The sequence below is a fragment of the Canis aureus genome, chromosome 24 (genome assembly GCF_053574225.1).
Source record: "Canis aureus isolate CA01 chromosome 24, VMU_Caureus_v.1.0, whole genome shotgun sequence".
NCBI lineage: Eukaryota > Metazoa > Chordata > Mammalia > Carnivora > Canidae > Canis > Canis aureus.
In genome coordinates this window covers 1,362,007-1,378,581 of record NC_135634.1, presented here as the reverse complement: position 1 = coordinate 1,378,581, position 16,575 = coordinate 1,362,007, and the positions used below count along the sequence as shown (strand labels likewise).

The window sequence follows — 16,575 nt, the reverse complement described above, 5'->3', positions numbered from 1 at the left end:
CATGACACAGCAGAGGAGGCTTTAAGAAATGCCTGGTTCTTTCTCTTGCTCTTTCTATCAAAATTTAAGGAAATAGTCAGTAGTCTCCTAGTTTACAGTGTCAACCAGAGACTGATGCCCATTTATGCTCAAAGAGATCGTCCACTTCCACAAGGAACAGCTACATTGATAACTGTCAGTATTTAAATAAGAATACCTACATATTTTGAAAGTGTTTTCATTTCATGGCCCCTAAAAATCACAAAATTAGCAACACTGCCTGGACCAGTACTTCTTGTACTGGTGCTGCTGCTTAGAGACCACTGATTGAGAGAGTTCAGACTGGCTTCAGTAATCAAAGGATGGCCATCCGGTATGACATAACATTTCACTATGGAACAGATGCTCTCACCATGGAGCAAGCAGGTGGTGAAGGAGGGCAAGGGATACAAACTTTAAATTGATCAACCTCGTTAATTGTAGGCAGTTCTGCTTGATGATTTTAATAGAAAAACAACCACTAAGGCCTAGAAATTTGTTATATACAGAATAACACTTGTATACTTTGTGACTGCTCAGGGGAAATTACTCATGTTATTCAGAGTAAGGACAATGGCAAACATTCTTTTCGTAAGTTAAATATTGGATTAAAATACTATTATCAACTCAAAGGAAAGTCAAATCTCCCTCATTTTAAAGTCTTTATAAATTATGGGAGCAGGGACGCCTGGGTGGCTCAGCGGTTGGGCATCTGCCTTTGGCTCAGGGCATGATCCTGGGGTCCTGGGATCAAGTTCCGCATTGGGCTTCTTGCATGGAGCCTGCTTCTCTGCCTGTGCCTCTGCCTCTCTTTCTGTGTCTTTCATGAATAAATAAAATCTTTTAAAAAAAAATTGTGGGGAGCATGTGTTTTAAAGATACAAAACAAAAATGTGATCACTGCTATGCAGTAGATATGCCTTGGTTTTTTTCTTATTTGAAAATATGATGTAAGTTGTATAGAATTTAGAAAAAACTAAACCAAAAACTCTTTACCTGTGTTCTTTTTATAAACTGTTACAGACCTGACCTGTTTTTCTCCCCCTCCCTGGCCAGGGGTTGATATTTCCTATCATAGTCCTTGCTGAGAATTGTAGCAAAGGAAATCCTAAATCAGAATCATTCAAAAGTCCAGATGAGAATACTGGCATAGGTTCTTTCTTGATTACTCACCGAAGAAGAGAAAAATTGCACTTTGACATCGTCATACAGAGGTGGGCAGTTGGATAGCTGAATTATTACACTGTCTGTTTCAACATCATGAAATATCTGTGAATAATCACATGGAATTCAGAACTATAACCCTACCCAGTAGAAGAATAACAGTGAAGTTCAGTCTGCTTATCAAGGCTTCTGGATTTACCAAGTATGCTTGGTCTTCAAGCCCAGTCACTACCCATATAAATAAATGTGAATCATTTCTGTAAAGTTGCAATACTGTTTACACTTTTAAAAGGCCAATATTCTTGGAGGTTATGGTAATGCACTGTTGAAAAGTGAAGTATTTGGTTTTCTATTAGAGTTTTAGTAAACATTACTGTTGAATGTGTGTCATTTGATTTTCATATGCTGAGACACAGAGCTCAGTTTTAAAGCTGGCATTCACATTTAAGAAGTAATACCTAATTGGTCATGTTTTATCAAAAAGGTGTTTGCTTTTGGGATCATAGGCCTTGTCCATAGCCGACCACTGGATGGAGTGACCAAAGATTGGCCAAGTTTCTGGAATGAAGGACTTTGAAGCTATACTGAGTATTTCTTTGTTACCGATTTACCCTGGTATAATAATGGCATGCACAATGAGAAAAGTCTGTGCTAGGCCCTGTGTAAAATACAAAAGAAAGTGCAAACTCTGGTATGCTTCAGGGAGCTATTTACATAAACAATTAGAATGGCATAAATTACATGTCAAGCTGGATGATGAAGACTGGTGTGTGTGCTTTGGGGAGGTTAACAGGAAGCATAGAATAAGAAGGTTTCACAGAGGCATGGAAACAGCTGGGCATGGATTTGTATCATGAGCGCTGAAGAGAGCATCCAGTGCAGACAGTGTGGTGTGGGGTAGGGAGAGGAAAAACCAGCAAACACATGAAACAGAAATGAAAGTGTTGTGTTCCAAGGGTCAGAAGGTACTCAACCACTTTGAATGGAATCTGCAGGTCAAATTACTGATGGAAATTCGCTCAGGTCTCAGATCTGATAGGGCTATATCATAAAGGTTCAAGAGCCAGGGAAGTAAGTTGTTGAAGCATGTGGTGGCGATGGTGGGGGCATTTCCTGGTGACAAAGTGGCCTGAAAATTTCCACATGTAACACTTCTTCAGTGTTTTATAGCTCACAAAGCAACTTCACGTATGTTATCTAATCCTCATAACACTTGAGATTTGATCTTTATTTTATAAATACACAGAGCTGAAGATCCTAACCAGCTTTGACTACAGGCACACAGAGTGTCTTCTGCTCTACAGTAAGAGCAGAGAAATACTTGCATATTTTAGGACTCTCTGTACTGTACTGTATGAGAAGAAAGGGAAGGAGGGAGAGCGTTGTAGAAATTTGGCAATGAGCAGATGAGCTGCCGGACTAGGCAGGGGCAATGGGAACAGAAAGGAATGGAGAAAGTGAAGAGAGATTCCAAAGGTATAATCAACAGGAATTGGTGACTGACTGGACTGGGGGTGGGGGACGCGGGGGGCGAGGGGCACAGCAAAGAAAGAATCAAAGATACTACTACCTTTTAAGGCCTGAGTGAGAGAACTCTGGTGTCATTTGCAGAAGCCGAGGAAAAGCTCATTTGACACATTTGGATCAACAAATGTGGTAGCATTGTGGGAGTAGAGGCTGTCTACCTGCCAGGTGGTGGGTGCTCATAAATGTGTGCAGAGTGAGAGAAAAAAAATAGCTTTAAAGCAGGGGAATGGATGAGCAAAACCAAGAGTAGAGTATTTGTAGAGATAAGAACAGAAAGTCAATCAGGTCTGGGTGAGTGCCTTCAGTTGGGTAAAGGTGAAGGAGTGGTGTTGGAGAAAGAAGAGAGACAAAACCCTGAGAGAGAATTTTGAGAGTTTATATTTCTGAGACCCAGGAAGGTTTCTTTTTTTTTTTTTTTTTCCCAGGAAGGTTTCTTATTACTTCAGAAAAGGTGGGTAGTCTGAGGTACTTCTTCAAGTAGAAAGAAAAGAAAACAAGACTATCAGGACCCATTGCTTTGGGCAAAGAAATACATCCCCCGTCTGACCACCCTTGCATGATTTCTCACAGTGCAGTCCCATAGGACATCTGAGGTAGAATCACTTGGGACATTGCTAACTCTAGATATTTCTGGGCCCCATTCCAGATTTCCTGAATATATTTTTGGGGTACAATCTAGGTATCTGCATCTTTATGAGCTCCTAGGTGATTCACATGCACACTAAAATTTTAGAATCAGTGCCATATTATAAAATAACCAAGAAGAAGACGACATGGCTAAAAATCACCAGATGCATGAATTTAAAATTCAGATAGATTCCTGGGGACATGCTTGGCATGTATGGAAAAGTGACAGGCAAAGCAATACTCTGAACTGAAAACATATTCTGGAAAATGCCCTGAAAAACGATTTTGAATAATGAGTTTGAGCTCTGACTTGCTCAAGGACACCAAGTTGGATGGTAACCAGAAAACAACATGGTCTTTCTTTGTGATGACTGATGGTTTGGGGAAGTCAACATGCTGATTTGACATTGAGATTTAAAACAAACAGTAGGGGAATGTAAGCTGGTGCAGCCACTCTGGAAAACAGTATGGAGGTTTCCTCAAAGAGTTGAAAATAGAGCTACCCTATGACCCAGCAATTGTACTACTAGGGATTTACCCCAAAGATATAAATGTAGTGATCCAAAGGGGCACCTGCACCCCAATGTTTATAGCAGGAACGTCCATAATAGGCAAACAATGGAAAGAGCCCAGATGTTCATTGACAGTGAATGGATAAAGAAGATGTGGTATATATATTTATGTATTTATATATGTTTATATATTTACATATAATGGACTACTGAGCCATCCAAAAATGAGATCTTGCCATTTACAATGATGTGGATGGAACTAGAGGGTATTATGCTAAGTGGAATAAGTCAGAGAATTATGATCTCACTCATGTGGAATTTAAGAAACAAAACAGAGGATCATAGGGGAAGAAAGGAAAAAATAAAATAAGATGAAATCAGAGAGGGAGACAAACCATAAGAGACAATCTATAGGAAACTGAGGGTCGCTGGAGGGGAGGGAGTAGGGGGGATAGGGTAACTGGATGATGGGCATTAAGGAGGGCAGGTGATGTAATGAGCACCAGGTATTACATAAGACTCATGAATCACTGATCTCTACCTCTGAAATCAATAATACATTATATGTTTATTAATTGAATTTAAGTAAAATTTTAAAAATACCAGAATTTTCAGGTTACATGCTGTTACCTGACAGTTTTTAGAAGCAGAACAGAAAAAGATGATCTTGTGCTGCATTATTACTTGTACTTTTAGATCATTTCCATTGCCTTTTCCAACACCTGAAGAAAATAAAGTTAGGCTAGTTAGAGCAAAGAACAAATGTATCACCAATTAACATTATGGATTAAAAAGAGGAAACTATTCCAGCTAACAGTGTGTCAATAATGAATCATTTAGGTCTTGCTTGGATTCCATCTTCAAAAGACAAAGCTTTGAGCCCAACTTTGTCTCCTAAAGCACAACTCATAAGGCTGGGGGGCAGAAAAAGACATAGTTCAGCTTCGAAGACTTAGAATCTCATTTCTTCAACTTTCTAGAAAAAAAAAATCAGGGAAGGTAACTTGCAACATTTCCTGCTAATGTGTTACTTGCTTCAGACATCTGATAATGTTTCTCAATAATAAATAGTCTAAATTCCTCTTGCTTCATCTAACTTCAGTTCCTAGAGCAATCAATCTCTATGGAAATATTGGACAGCTGTAATCTAAACATTCCTGTGGCGTTCAGGATACATCTACAGACAAATGGTTTCTTGCTCTTTATTCAATTCAAATGACCCCCTTCTTTTAGTAGTTCCTAAAAGGGCTGGTTTCTCAAGCCTTCAATTAATTTCGTATTGCTTACCTTTTAACCATGCATGTGAAAAATATACACAGAAGTAAAGGTACAGAACTAAAAAGACATTCTAACAAAGTCATATATTAATCATTCTTGATGTTCATGTTTTCATTGTTTTCACTAACACCACATTAGTAATTTGTCTTAAGCATCATCATTTCTTGGAGGAGGGGCAAGACGGCGGGAGAGGAGGGTCCCCAGGCCACCTGTCCCCACCAACTTACCTAGATAACCTTCAAATCATCCTGAAAATCTATGAATTCGGCCCGAGATTTAAAGAGAGAACAGCTGGAACGCTACAGTGAGAAGAGTTCGCGCTTCTATCAAGGTAGGAAGACCGGGAAACAGAAATAAAGAAACAAAGGCCTCCAAGGGGGAGGGGCCCCGCGAGGAGCCGGGCTGAGGCCGGGGCGAGTGTCCCCAGGACAGGAGAGCCCCGTCCCGGAGGAGCAGGAGCTGCACCGACCTTCCCGGGGGAAAGGGGCTCGCGGGGAGTTGGAGCAGGACCCAGGAGGGCGGGGATGCCCTCGGGCTCCCGGGGACACTAACAGGCACCTGCGCCCCGGAGAGTGCGCCGAGCTCCCTAAGGGCTGCAGCGCGCACGGCGGGACCCGGAGCAGCTCGGGGGGCTCGGGGCGGCTCCGCGGAGGGGGCTGCGGGGCGGGAGCAGCTGGGGGGGCTCGGGGGCGGCTCCGCGGAGGGGGCTGCGGGGCGGGAGCGCGAATCCACCAGCGCAGGCCCCGGAGCACAGGGCGCCGGGACACAGCCCAGGATCCCGCCTCCCCCGGGACAGGCAGAGGCCGGGAGGGCCCAGGACAGCGAGGACGCTCCTCCCGGAGCTGAGCAGAGCAGCGGCCCCGCCCCGGAGCCTCCAGGCCCTGCAGACAGAGAGCTCTGGAGCTACTGCGGGGGCTGACTCCAGGGCTCAGAGCTGCCCCGCCACTGGGGCTGTTCCTCCTGGGGCCTCACGGTGTAAACAACCCCCAGTGAGCCCTGCACCAGGCAGGGGGTGAGCAGCTCCCCCAAGTGCTAACACCTGAAAATCAGCACAGCAGGCCCCTCCCCCAGAAGACCAGCTAGAAGGACAATTTCCAGGGGGAGCCAAGGGACTTAAAGTACACAGAATCAGAAGATACTCCCCGTGTTTTTTTGTTTTGTTTTGTTTTGTTTTTTCATTTCTGTTTGCTTCCCCCACCCTTTTCTTCCCCTTTCTTTCTTTTTCTTTCTCTTTTTCTTCTTTTTTTTTCTTTTTTCTTCCTTTTTTCTTTTTTCTTTTTCTCTATCTTTCCTTCTTTCTCTCCTCTTTTTTTCTCCTTTGCCCAATACAACTTGATTTTGGCCACTCTGCACTGAGCAAAATGACTAGAAGTAAAACCTTACCTCAAAAGAAAGAATCAGAAACAGTCCTCTCTCCCACAGAGTTACAAAATCTGGATTACAATTCAATGTCAGAAAGCTAATTCAGAAGCACTATTATACAGCTACTGGTGGCTCTAGAAAAAAAGCATAAAGGACTCAAGAGACTTCATGGCAGCAGAATTTAGAGCTAATCAGGCAGAAATTAAAAATCAATTGAATGAGATACAATCCAAACTAGAAGTCCTAACGACGAGGGTTAACGAGGTGGAAGAATGAGTGAGTGACATAGAAAACAAGTTGATGGCAAAGAGGGAAACTGAGGAAAAAAGAGACAGACAATTAAAAGACCATGAGGATAGATTAAGGGAAATAAACGACAGCCTGAGGAAGAAAAACCTACGTTTAATTGGGGTTCCTGAGGGCGCCGAAAGGGCCAGAGGGCCAGAATATGTATATGAACAAATCCTAGCTGAAAACTTTCCTAATCTGGGAAGGGAAACAGGCATTCAGATGCAGGAAATAGAGAGATCCCCCCCTAAAATCAGTAAAAACCGTTCAACACCTCGACATTTAATAGTGAAGCTTGCAAATTCCAAAGATAAAGAGAAGATCTTTAAAGCAGCAAGAGACAAGAAATCCCTGACTTTTATGGGGAGGAGTATTAGGGTAACAGCAGACCTCTCCACAGAGACCTGGCAGGCCAGAAAGGGCTGGCAGGATATATTCAGGGTCCTCCATGAGAAGAACATGCAACCAAGAATACTTTATCCAGCAAGGCTCTCATTCAAAATGGAAGGAGAGATAAAGAGCTTCCAAGACAGGCAGGAGCTGAAAGAATATGTGACCTCCAAACCAGCTCTGCAAGAAATTTTAAGGGGGACTCTTAAAATTCCCCTTTAAGAAGAAGTTCAGTGGAACAATCCACAAAAACAGGGACTGAATAGATATCATGATGACACTAAACTCATATCTCTCAATAGTAACTCTGAACGTGAACGGGCTTAATGACCCCATCAAAAGGCCCAGGGTTTCAGACTGGATAAAAAAGCAGGACCCATCTATTTGCTGTCTACAAGAGACTCATTTTAGACAGAAGGACACCAGCAGCCTGAAAATAAAAGGTTGGAGAACCATTTACCATTCAAATGGTCCTCAAAAGAAAGCAGGGGTAGCCATCCTTATATCAGATAAACTAAAATTTACCCCAAAGACTGTAGTGAGAGATGAAGAGGGACACTATCTCATACTTAAAGGATCTATCCAACAAGAGGACTTAACATTCCTCAATATATATGCCCCGAATGTGGGAGCTGCCAAATATTTAAATCAATTAATAACCAAAGTGAAGAAATACTTAGATAATAATACACTTATACTTGGTGACTTCAATCTAGCTCTTTCTACCCTCGATAGGTCTTCTAAGCACAACATCTCCAAAGAAATGAGAGCTTTAAATGATACACTGGACCAGATGGATTTCAGAGATATCTACAGAACTTTACATCCAAACTCAACTGAATACACATTCTTCTCAAGTGCGCATGGAACTTTCTCCAGAATAGACCACATACTGGGTCACAAATCGGGTCTGAACCGATACCAAAAGATTGGGATCGCCCCCTGCATATTCTCAGATCATAATGCCTTGAAATTAGAACTAAATCACAACAAGAAGTTTGGAAGGGCCGCGGCCGCGGAGACGTGAAGGCCGTCCGCACGCCTCCTCGCGATCCGGGTCGGTGCTCGCCCTCGCTCTCCTCTCCGCGTCCCCATGGAGAAGACGGAGCTGATCCAGAAGGCGAAGCTGGCCGAGCAGGCCGAGCGCTACGACGACATGGCCACCTGCATGAAGGCCGTGACGGAGCAGGGCGCCGAGCTGTCCAACGAGGAGCGCAACCTGCTCTCGGTGGCCTACAAGAACGTGGTCGGGGGCCGCAGGTCCGCCTGGCGGGTCATCTCGAGCATCGAGCAGAAAACCGACACCTCGGACAAGAAGTTGCAGCTGATTAAGGACTATCGGGAGAAAGTGGAGTCCGAGCTGAGGTCCATCTGCACCACGGTGCTGGAATTGTTGGATAAGTATTTAATAGCCAACGCAACTAATCCAGAGAGTAAGGTCTTCTATCTGAAAATGAAGGGAGATTATTTTCGGTACCTTGCTGAAGTTGCGTGTGGTGATGATCGAAAACAAACGATAGATAATTCCCAAGGAGCTTACCAAGAGGCTTTTGATATAAGCAAGAAAGAGATGCAACCTACACACCCCATTCGCCTGGGGCTGGCTCTTAACTTTTCTGTATTTTACTACAAGATCCTTAATAACCCAGAGCTTGCCTGCACTCTGGCTAAAACAGCTTTTGATGAGGCCATTGCAGAACTTGATACACTGAATGAAGATTCATACAAAGACAGCACCCTCATCATGCAATTGCTTAGAGACAACCTAACATTATGGACATCAGACAGTGCAGGAGAAGAATGTGATGCAGCAGAAGGGGCAGAAAACTAAATGCATACAGGGTGGTCATCCTTCCCCTCGAGAAACCTTTTTACTCATCTCCATTCCTTATTCCATTTGGATTTCCTATAGCAAAGAAACCCATTCATGTGTATGGAATCAACTGTTTATAGTCTTTTCACACCACAGCTTTGGGAAAACTCCATTCCTTGATTTGTGTTTGCCTTGGCCTTCCTGGTGTGCAGTTACTGCTGTAGAAAAGTATTAATAACTTCATTTCATATAAACATAAGTAACTTCCAAACACTTATGTAGAGGACTAAAAATGTATCTGGTATTTAAGTAATCTGAACCAGTTCTGCAAGTGACTGTGTTTTGTATTACTGTGAAGATATGAAATGTAGTCATTACAATTTAAAAGTGTTCCACATAACTTCTTAATTTCTACATTCCCTCTCCTACTCTTCAGGGGTTTCCTTTCAGTAAGCAACTTTTCATGCTCGTAATGTATTTCTTTTTGGTAGGAATCCAGAAGTATTAGATTGAGTGGAAAGCGTTTGGCATTTCTGCGCTGGGGGTCACAAATTGAAATGCCTTCCGTATCATATATGATGGAGGTCTTGTGTATCTGTGACAACAGGAAGTTTCCTTACTCATTCTTCATTTGCTGCTGTTTAAGTTGACAACTTCCCTTCCCAATAAAAATTCACTTACACCTACAAAAAAAAAAAAAAAAAAGAAGTTTGGAAGGACCTCAAACACGTGGAGGTTAAGGACCATCCTGCTAAAAGATGAAAGGGTCAACCAGGAAATTAAGGAAGAATTAAAAAGATTCATGGAAACTAATGAGAATGAAGATACAACCGTTCAAAATCTTTGGGATGCAGCAAAAGCAGTCCTAAGGGGGAAATACATCGCAATAAAATGCATCCATTCAAAAACTGGAAAGAACTCAAATACAAAAGCTAACCTTACACATAAAGGAGCTAGAGAAAAAACAGCAGATAGATCCTACACCCAGCAGAAGAAGAGAGTTAATTAAAATTCGAGCAGAACTCAACGAAATCGAAACCAGAAGAACTGTGGAACAGATCAACAGAACCAGGAGTTGGTTCTTTGAAAGAATTAATAAGATAGATAAACCATTAGCCAGCCTTATTAAAAAGAAGAGAGAGAAGACTCAAATTAATAAAATCATGAATGAGAAAGGAGAGATCACTACCAACACCAAGGAAATACAAACGATTTTAAAAACATATTATGAACAGCTATATGCCAATAAATTAGGCAATCTAGAAGAAATGGACGCATTCCTGGAAAGCCACAAACTACCAAAACTGGAACAGGAAGAAATAGAAAACCTGAACAGGCCAATAACCAGGGAGGAAATTGAAGCAGTCATCAAAAACCTCCCAAGACACAAGAGTCCAGGGCCAGATGGCTTCCCAGAGGAATTCTAGCAAACGTTTAAAAAGAAATCATGCCTATTCTACTAAAGCTGTTTGGAAAGATAGAAAGAGATGGAGCACTTCCAAATTCGTTCTATGAGGCCAGCATCACCTTAATTCCAAACCAGACAAAGACCCCACCAAAAAAGAGAATTACAGACCAATATCCCTGATGAACATGGATGCAAAAATTCTCCACAAGATACTAGCCAATAGGATCCAAAGTACATTAAGAAAATTATTCACCAGGACCAAGTAGGATTTATCCCCAGGACACAAGGCTGGTTCAACACTCGTAAAACAATCAATGTGATTCATCATATCAGCAAGAGAAAAACCAAGAACCATATGATCCTCTCATTAGATGCAGAGAAAGCATTTGACAAAATACAGCATCCATTCCTGATCAAAACTCTTCAGAGTGTAGGGATAGAGGGAACATTCCTCGACATCTTAAAAGCCATCTACGAAAAGCCCAGAGCAAATATCATTCTCAATGGGGAAGCACTGGGAGCCTTTCCCCTAAGATCAGGAACAAGACAGGGATGTCCACTCTCACCACTGCTGTTCAACATAGTCCTGGAAGTCCTAGCCTCAGCAATCAGACAACAAAAAGACATTAAAGGCATTCAAATTGGCAAAGAAGAATTCAAACTCTCCCTCTTCGTTGATGACATGATACTCTACATAGAAAACCCAAAAGCCTCTACCCCAAGATTGCTAGAACTCATACAGCAATTCGGTAGCATTGCAGGAAACAAAATCAATGCCCAGAAATCAAAGGCATTTCTATACACTAACAATGAGGCTGAAGAAAGAGAAATTAAGGAGTCAATCCCATTTACAATTGCACCCAAAAGCATAAGATACCTAGGAATAAACCTAACCAAAGAGGTAAAGGATCTGTACCCTAAAAACTATAGAACACTTCTGAAAGAAATTGAGGAAGACTCAAAGAGATGGAGAAATATTCCATGCTCATGGATTGGCAGAATTAATATTGTGAAATGACAATGTTACCCAGGGGAATTTACACCTTTAATGCAATCCTATCAAAATACCATGGACTTTCTTCAGAGAGTTAGAACAAATTATTTTAAGATTTGTGTGGAATCAGAAAAGACCCTGAATAGTCAGGGGAATATTAAAAAAGAAAACCATAGCTGGGGGCATCACAATGCCAGATTTCAGGTTGTACTACAAAGCTGTGGTCATCAAGACAGTGTGGTACTGGCACAAAAACAGACACATAGATCAATGGGACAGAATAGAGAATCCAGAAGTGGACCCTGAACTTTATGGTCAACTAATATTCGATAAAGGAGGAAAGACTATCCACTGGAAAAAAGACAGTCTCTTCAATAAACGGTGCTGGGAACATTGGACATCCACATGCAGAAGAATGAAACTAGACCACTCTCTTGCACCAGACACAAAGATAAACTCAAAATGGATGAAAGATCTAAATGTGAGGCAAGATTCCATCACAATCCTAGAGGAGAACACAGGCAACACCCTTTTTGAACTCGGCCACAGTAACTTCTTGCAAGATACATCCATGAAGGCAAGAGAAACAAAAGCAAAAATGAACTATTGGGACTTCATCCAGATAAGAAGCTTTTGCACAGCAAAGGATACAGTCAACAAAACTAAAAGACAACCTCCAGAATGGGAGAAGATATTTGCAAATGACATATCAGATAAAGGGCTAGTTTCCAAGATGTATAAAGAACTTATTAAACTCAACAGCAAAGAAACAAACAATCCAATCATGAAATGGGCAAAAGACATGAACAGAAATCTCACAGAGGAAGACATAGACATGGCCAACATGCACATGAGAAAATGCTCCGCATCACTTGCCATCAGGGAAATACAAATCAAAACCACAATGAGATCCCACCTCACACCAGTGAGAATGGGGAACATTAACAAGGCAGGAAACCACAAATGTTGGAGAGGATGCGGAGAAAAGGGAACCCTCTTACACTGTTGGTGGGAATGTGAACTGGTGCAGCCACTCTGGAAAACTGTGTGGAGGTTCCTCAAAGAGTTAAAAATAGACCCGCCCTACGACCCAGCAATTGCACTGCTGGGGATTTACCCCAAAGATACAGATGCAATGAAACGCCGGGACACCTGCACCCCGATGTTTCTAGCAGCAATGTCCACAATAGCCAAACTGTGGAAGGAGCCTCAGTGTCCATCGAAAGATGAATGGATAAAGAAGATGTGGTTTATGTATACAACGGAATATTCCTCAGCCATTAGAAACGACAAATACCCACCATTTGCTTCAACGTGGATGGAACTGGAGGGTATTATGCTGAGTGAAGTACGTCAATTAGCGAAGGACAAACATTGTATGTTCTCATTCGTTTGGGGAATATAAATAATAGTGAAAGGGAATATAAGGGAAGGGAGAAGAAATGTGTGGGAAATATCAGAAAGGGAGACAGAACATAAAGACTGCTAACTCTGGGAAACGAACTAGGGGTGCTGGAAGGGGAGGAGGGCGGGGTGTGGGGGTGACTGGGTGACCGGCACTGAGGGGGGCACTTGACGGGATGAGCACTGGGTGTTATTCTGTATGTTGGCAAATTGAACACCAATAAAAAATAAATTTATTATATAAAAAAAGCATCATCATTTCTTAGCCTTACTTCTTCCATCTCATTCCAGTTGCAGAACTCCTTTCCCCTGATGTCTACCAGGAATCAGTGAAATGTACCTCTAAATTAATTCAAATACTTATCACATGACAGGAAAGGGCAGTGATTTATAAGCTTAGTGCTCACATTTAAAACTTTTAAAATATATTTATAAAATGAAGAATCTCCTCAACCATCCCCACCTGTTTATTTCTCCAGTTCCAAATGCATAAATATGATTGTTTTTATGCACATCGAATCAAATATGAATATATACATTCTCTGGTATTTTTTTATATATGTACACACAAATATGAATATATAGTATTCTGCACTTCTGTTTTACAGAAATTGTTGCATACCATAGCACTGTCCTGTACCTTGCATTTTTAAAATACATGTCATAAATTTTATTTAACTCATTCATAAAAAACCAGTAAAATGTTACAGCTGGTTCAAAGTAAAGTATACAAGTCACCAGGGAAAACACTATGAGGTTCCTCACAAAATTAGAAATAGAATTACCATGTGGTCCAGTAATTTTACTACTAGGTATTTACCCAAAGAATATGAAAACACTACTTTGAAAAGATATATACACCCCTATATTTATTGCAGCATTATTTATAGTAGCCAATATATGGAGGCAATCCAAGTGTCTATTGATAGGTGAATAGTATACATACACAATGGAATATTGCTCAGCTGTAAAAGAGAATTAAATCTTGCCATTTGCAACAATATGGATGGACCTAGAGGATATAATGCTAAGTGAAATAAGAGAGACAAATATCATGTTTCCACTCATATATGGAATTTAAGAAAATTAAAAAAAGATAAAAAAATCAGGATTCTTAAATACAGAGAACAAACTGGAGTCTGCCAGAAGGGAGGTGGGTGGGGCGATTGGTGAAATAAAAGGGATTAAAGAATATGCTTATCTTGATGAATACTGAGTAATGTATAAAATTGTTGAATCATAATATCATATACCTGAAGCTAATATAAGCTAATGTATGTTAGTTATACTTCAATTTAAAAATAGTACTGCATGTCTATAGGGGGATAAGGGCTGATGACATGAGTTTACAAAGAGATACAAAGTGGCTCAATAATCAATTGCTTTCCACTAGACAAAACTAATTTGTATTTTTATGTTCAGATATTATTTACAGTATTATTAGTTTTCTACAAATTACAGAGTAATAAAGAACTTGCAGACCATGAGAAGAAGGGATAATCCCAGAATGGTGCGCTAGACAAAATATTGCTCATTTCAAGGTCCCTCACCCTTTTTTCTGATAGGCTCATCTCCCTTCTGTTTTGATCATAATCATAACAATCTGAAAGGAAGATTATTCTTATTCCAAAAGAAAGCTGATGTTTCTAACATTGGGTCAGGAAGAAACAGGAAATCTGAACAGATAAATTACTAGTAATGAAACTAAATTGGTAATCAAACAACACCCAACAAACTAAAGCCCTGGACCAAATGGAATCACAGATGAATTCTACTAAACATTTAAAGAAAAGTTAGTACCTATTCTCCTCCAACTATCCCTAGAAACAGAAGGGGAATGAAAAACTTCCAAATATATTCTATAAGGCCAGCATTACCCATTCCAAAACCAGACTAAAGTCACTATAAAAAAATTAGAGGGATGCCTGGGTGGCTTAGCAGTTGGGCTCCTGCCTTTAGCCCGGGGTGTGATCCTGGAGTCCCAAGATCTAGTCCCGTGTCGGGCTCCCTGTGGAGCCTGCTTCTCTCTCTGCCTGTGTCTCTGCCTCTCTCTGTGTGTCTCTCATGAATAAATAGAAAAAATTTAAAAAAGAATTAGAACTACAGGCCAACATTCCCAATGATATAAAAACCCTCAACAAAATATTAGCAAACTACACTCTTACAATACATTAAAAGGATCATTTACCATGATCAGTAGGACTTATTAGAGGGATGCAAGGATGGTTCAGTATTTTCAAATCATTCAACATGGTATATACTACATGAGCAAAAGGAGGATAAAGATTCTATGCTGGTTGTTTTTTGTTGCTGGGAAGATGGCAGAGTAGGAGGATCCTGAGCTCACTTTGTCCCACAGCCACACCAAGATAACAGCCACATCAGGGCAACGAATTCTGAAAAGGACCTAAAGACTGGCAGAACAGACTTTGTACAGTAGAGAGGCCACATTGAAAAGGGTAGGTAAGGTGGAGGCACAGTTGAGAACCAAACCCCCAGTAAGACTAATCACAACCAAACCCCCAAGCATGAAGAAGCAAGAGGCTCAGACGCCACAGCAGGCACAAGGGAGCTGCACTGAGAAGACAAGACCTCATAACATTTGGCTTTAAAAACTAGTGGGACTTAATAGGTCTTTATGGCCATCAGAGTTCAACTCTGGGCACTTTATTTATTTATTCAAGTATAATTAACATAAGTGCTCTATTAGTTTCAGGTGTACAATATAATGATTCAAAAAGTCTATACACTACTCAGTGCTCATCAAGGTGAATGTACTATTAATTTTCTTTTTCTATTTCACCAATTCCCCGCTCCACTTCCCCTCTGGCAACCACCAGTTCTCTGTATTTAGGAGTCTAGTTTTCTGTCCTTTTGTTTGTTTGTTCTGTTTCTTAAATTGCATATATGTATGAAATCATATGGTATTTGTCTTTCTCTGATTGACTTATTGCAATTAAAAATATACCCTGTAGGGCCATTCATGGATGTTCAAATGGCAAGATTTCATTCTTTTTCATGGCTGAATAACATTCCATTATACATAAATATACATACACATATATACTACCTCTTCTTTATCCATTTACCTATTAATGGACACTCGAGTTGCTTCCATATATTGGCTATTGTAAATAATGTTGCAATAAACATAGGGGTGTATATATCTTTTCAAATTAGTGTTTTCATATTCTTTGGGCAAATAACCAGTAGTGGAATTACTGAATCGTATTGTAATTCTATTTTTAATTTTTGTGAGGAAACCCTATACTATTTTCCACAGTGCCTGCAGCAATTTGCATTTCCACCAACAATGTACAAGGGTTCCTTTTTCTCGAATTCCTCATCACACTTGTTTCTTGTGTTCTTGATTCTAGCCATTCTGACAAGTGTGAAGTCATTGTGGTTTTGATTCATATGTCCTTGATGATTAGCGATGTTGAGAATCTTTTCATGTGTCTGTTGGCCACGTGTATGTCTTTTATTGAAAAAATGTCTATTCAAGTCTTCTGTCCAATTTTTAATCTGATTGTTTTTTGGTGTTGAGTTGTATATGTTCTTTATATATTTTGGATATTAACTCTTTATCAAATATATCATTTACAAATATCCTCTCCATTCAATAGGTTGTCTTTTTATTTGGTTGATGGTTTTCTTCATTGTGCAAAAGCTTTTTATTTTGGTTCAGTCTCAATAGTTTAATTTTGATTTTGTTTCCCGCACCTTAGGAGACATATGTAGAAAAACATTGCTATAGCCATGTTAAAGAAATTATGCTCTATGGTCTCTT

The 16,575-nt window shown here is 40.6% G+C and overlaps 1 protein-coding gene and 1 pseudogene across 13 annotated transcripts in view; one reads left to right on the top strand and one right to left on the bottom strand.

Annotated features, from left to right (window-relative positions):
* LOC144295641 (phosphatidylinositol 3,4,5-trisphosphate 3-phosphatase TPTE2-like) overlaps nt 1-16,575 on the bottom strand; it is a 174,220-nt gene that overhangs the window by 7,383 nt on the left and 150,262 nt on the right. For all 13 annotated transcript variants that reach the window (XM_077867923.1, XM_077867922.1, XM_077867928.1 and 10 more), the window contains 2 exons: nt 4,479-4,570; nt 1,192-1,287 (listed from right to left, as the gene is read on the bottom strand). In XM_077867923.1, coding sequence (XP_077724049.1) covers nt 1,192-1,287; nt 4,479-4,570 — 188 coding nt within the window. The remainder of the gene's footprint in view (nt 1-1,191; nt 1,288-4,478; nt 4,571-16,575) is intronic.
* On the top strand, nt 8,176-9,687 carry LOC144295644 (14-3-3 protein theta pseudogene; annotated as a pseudogene).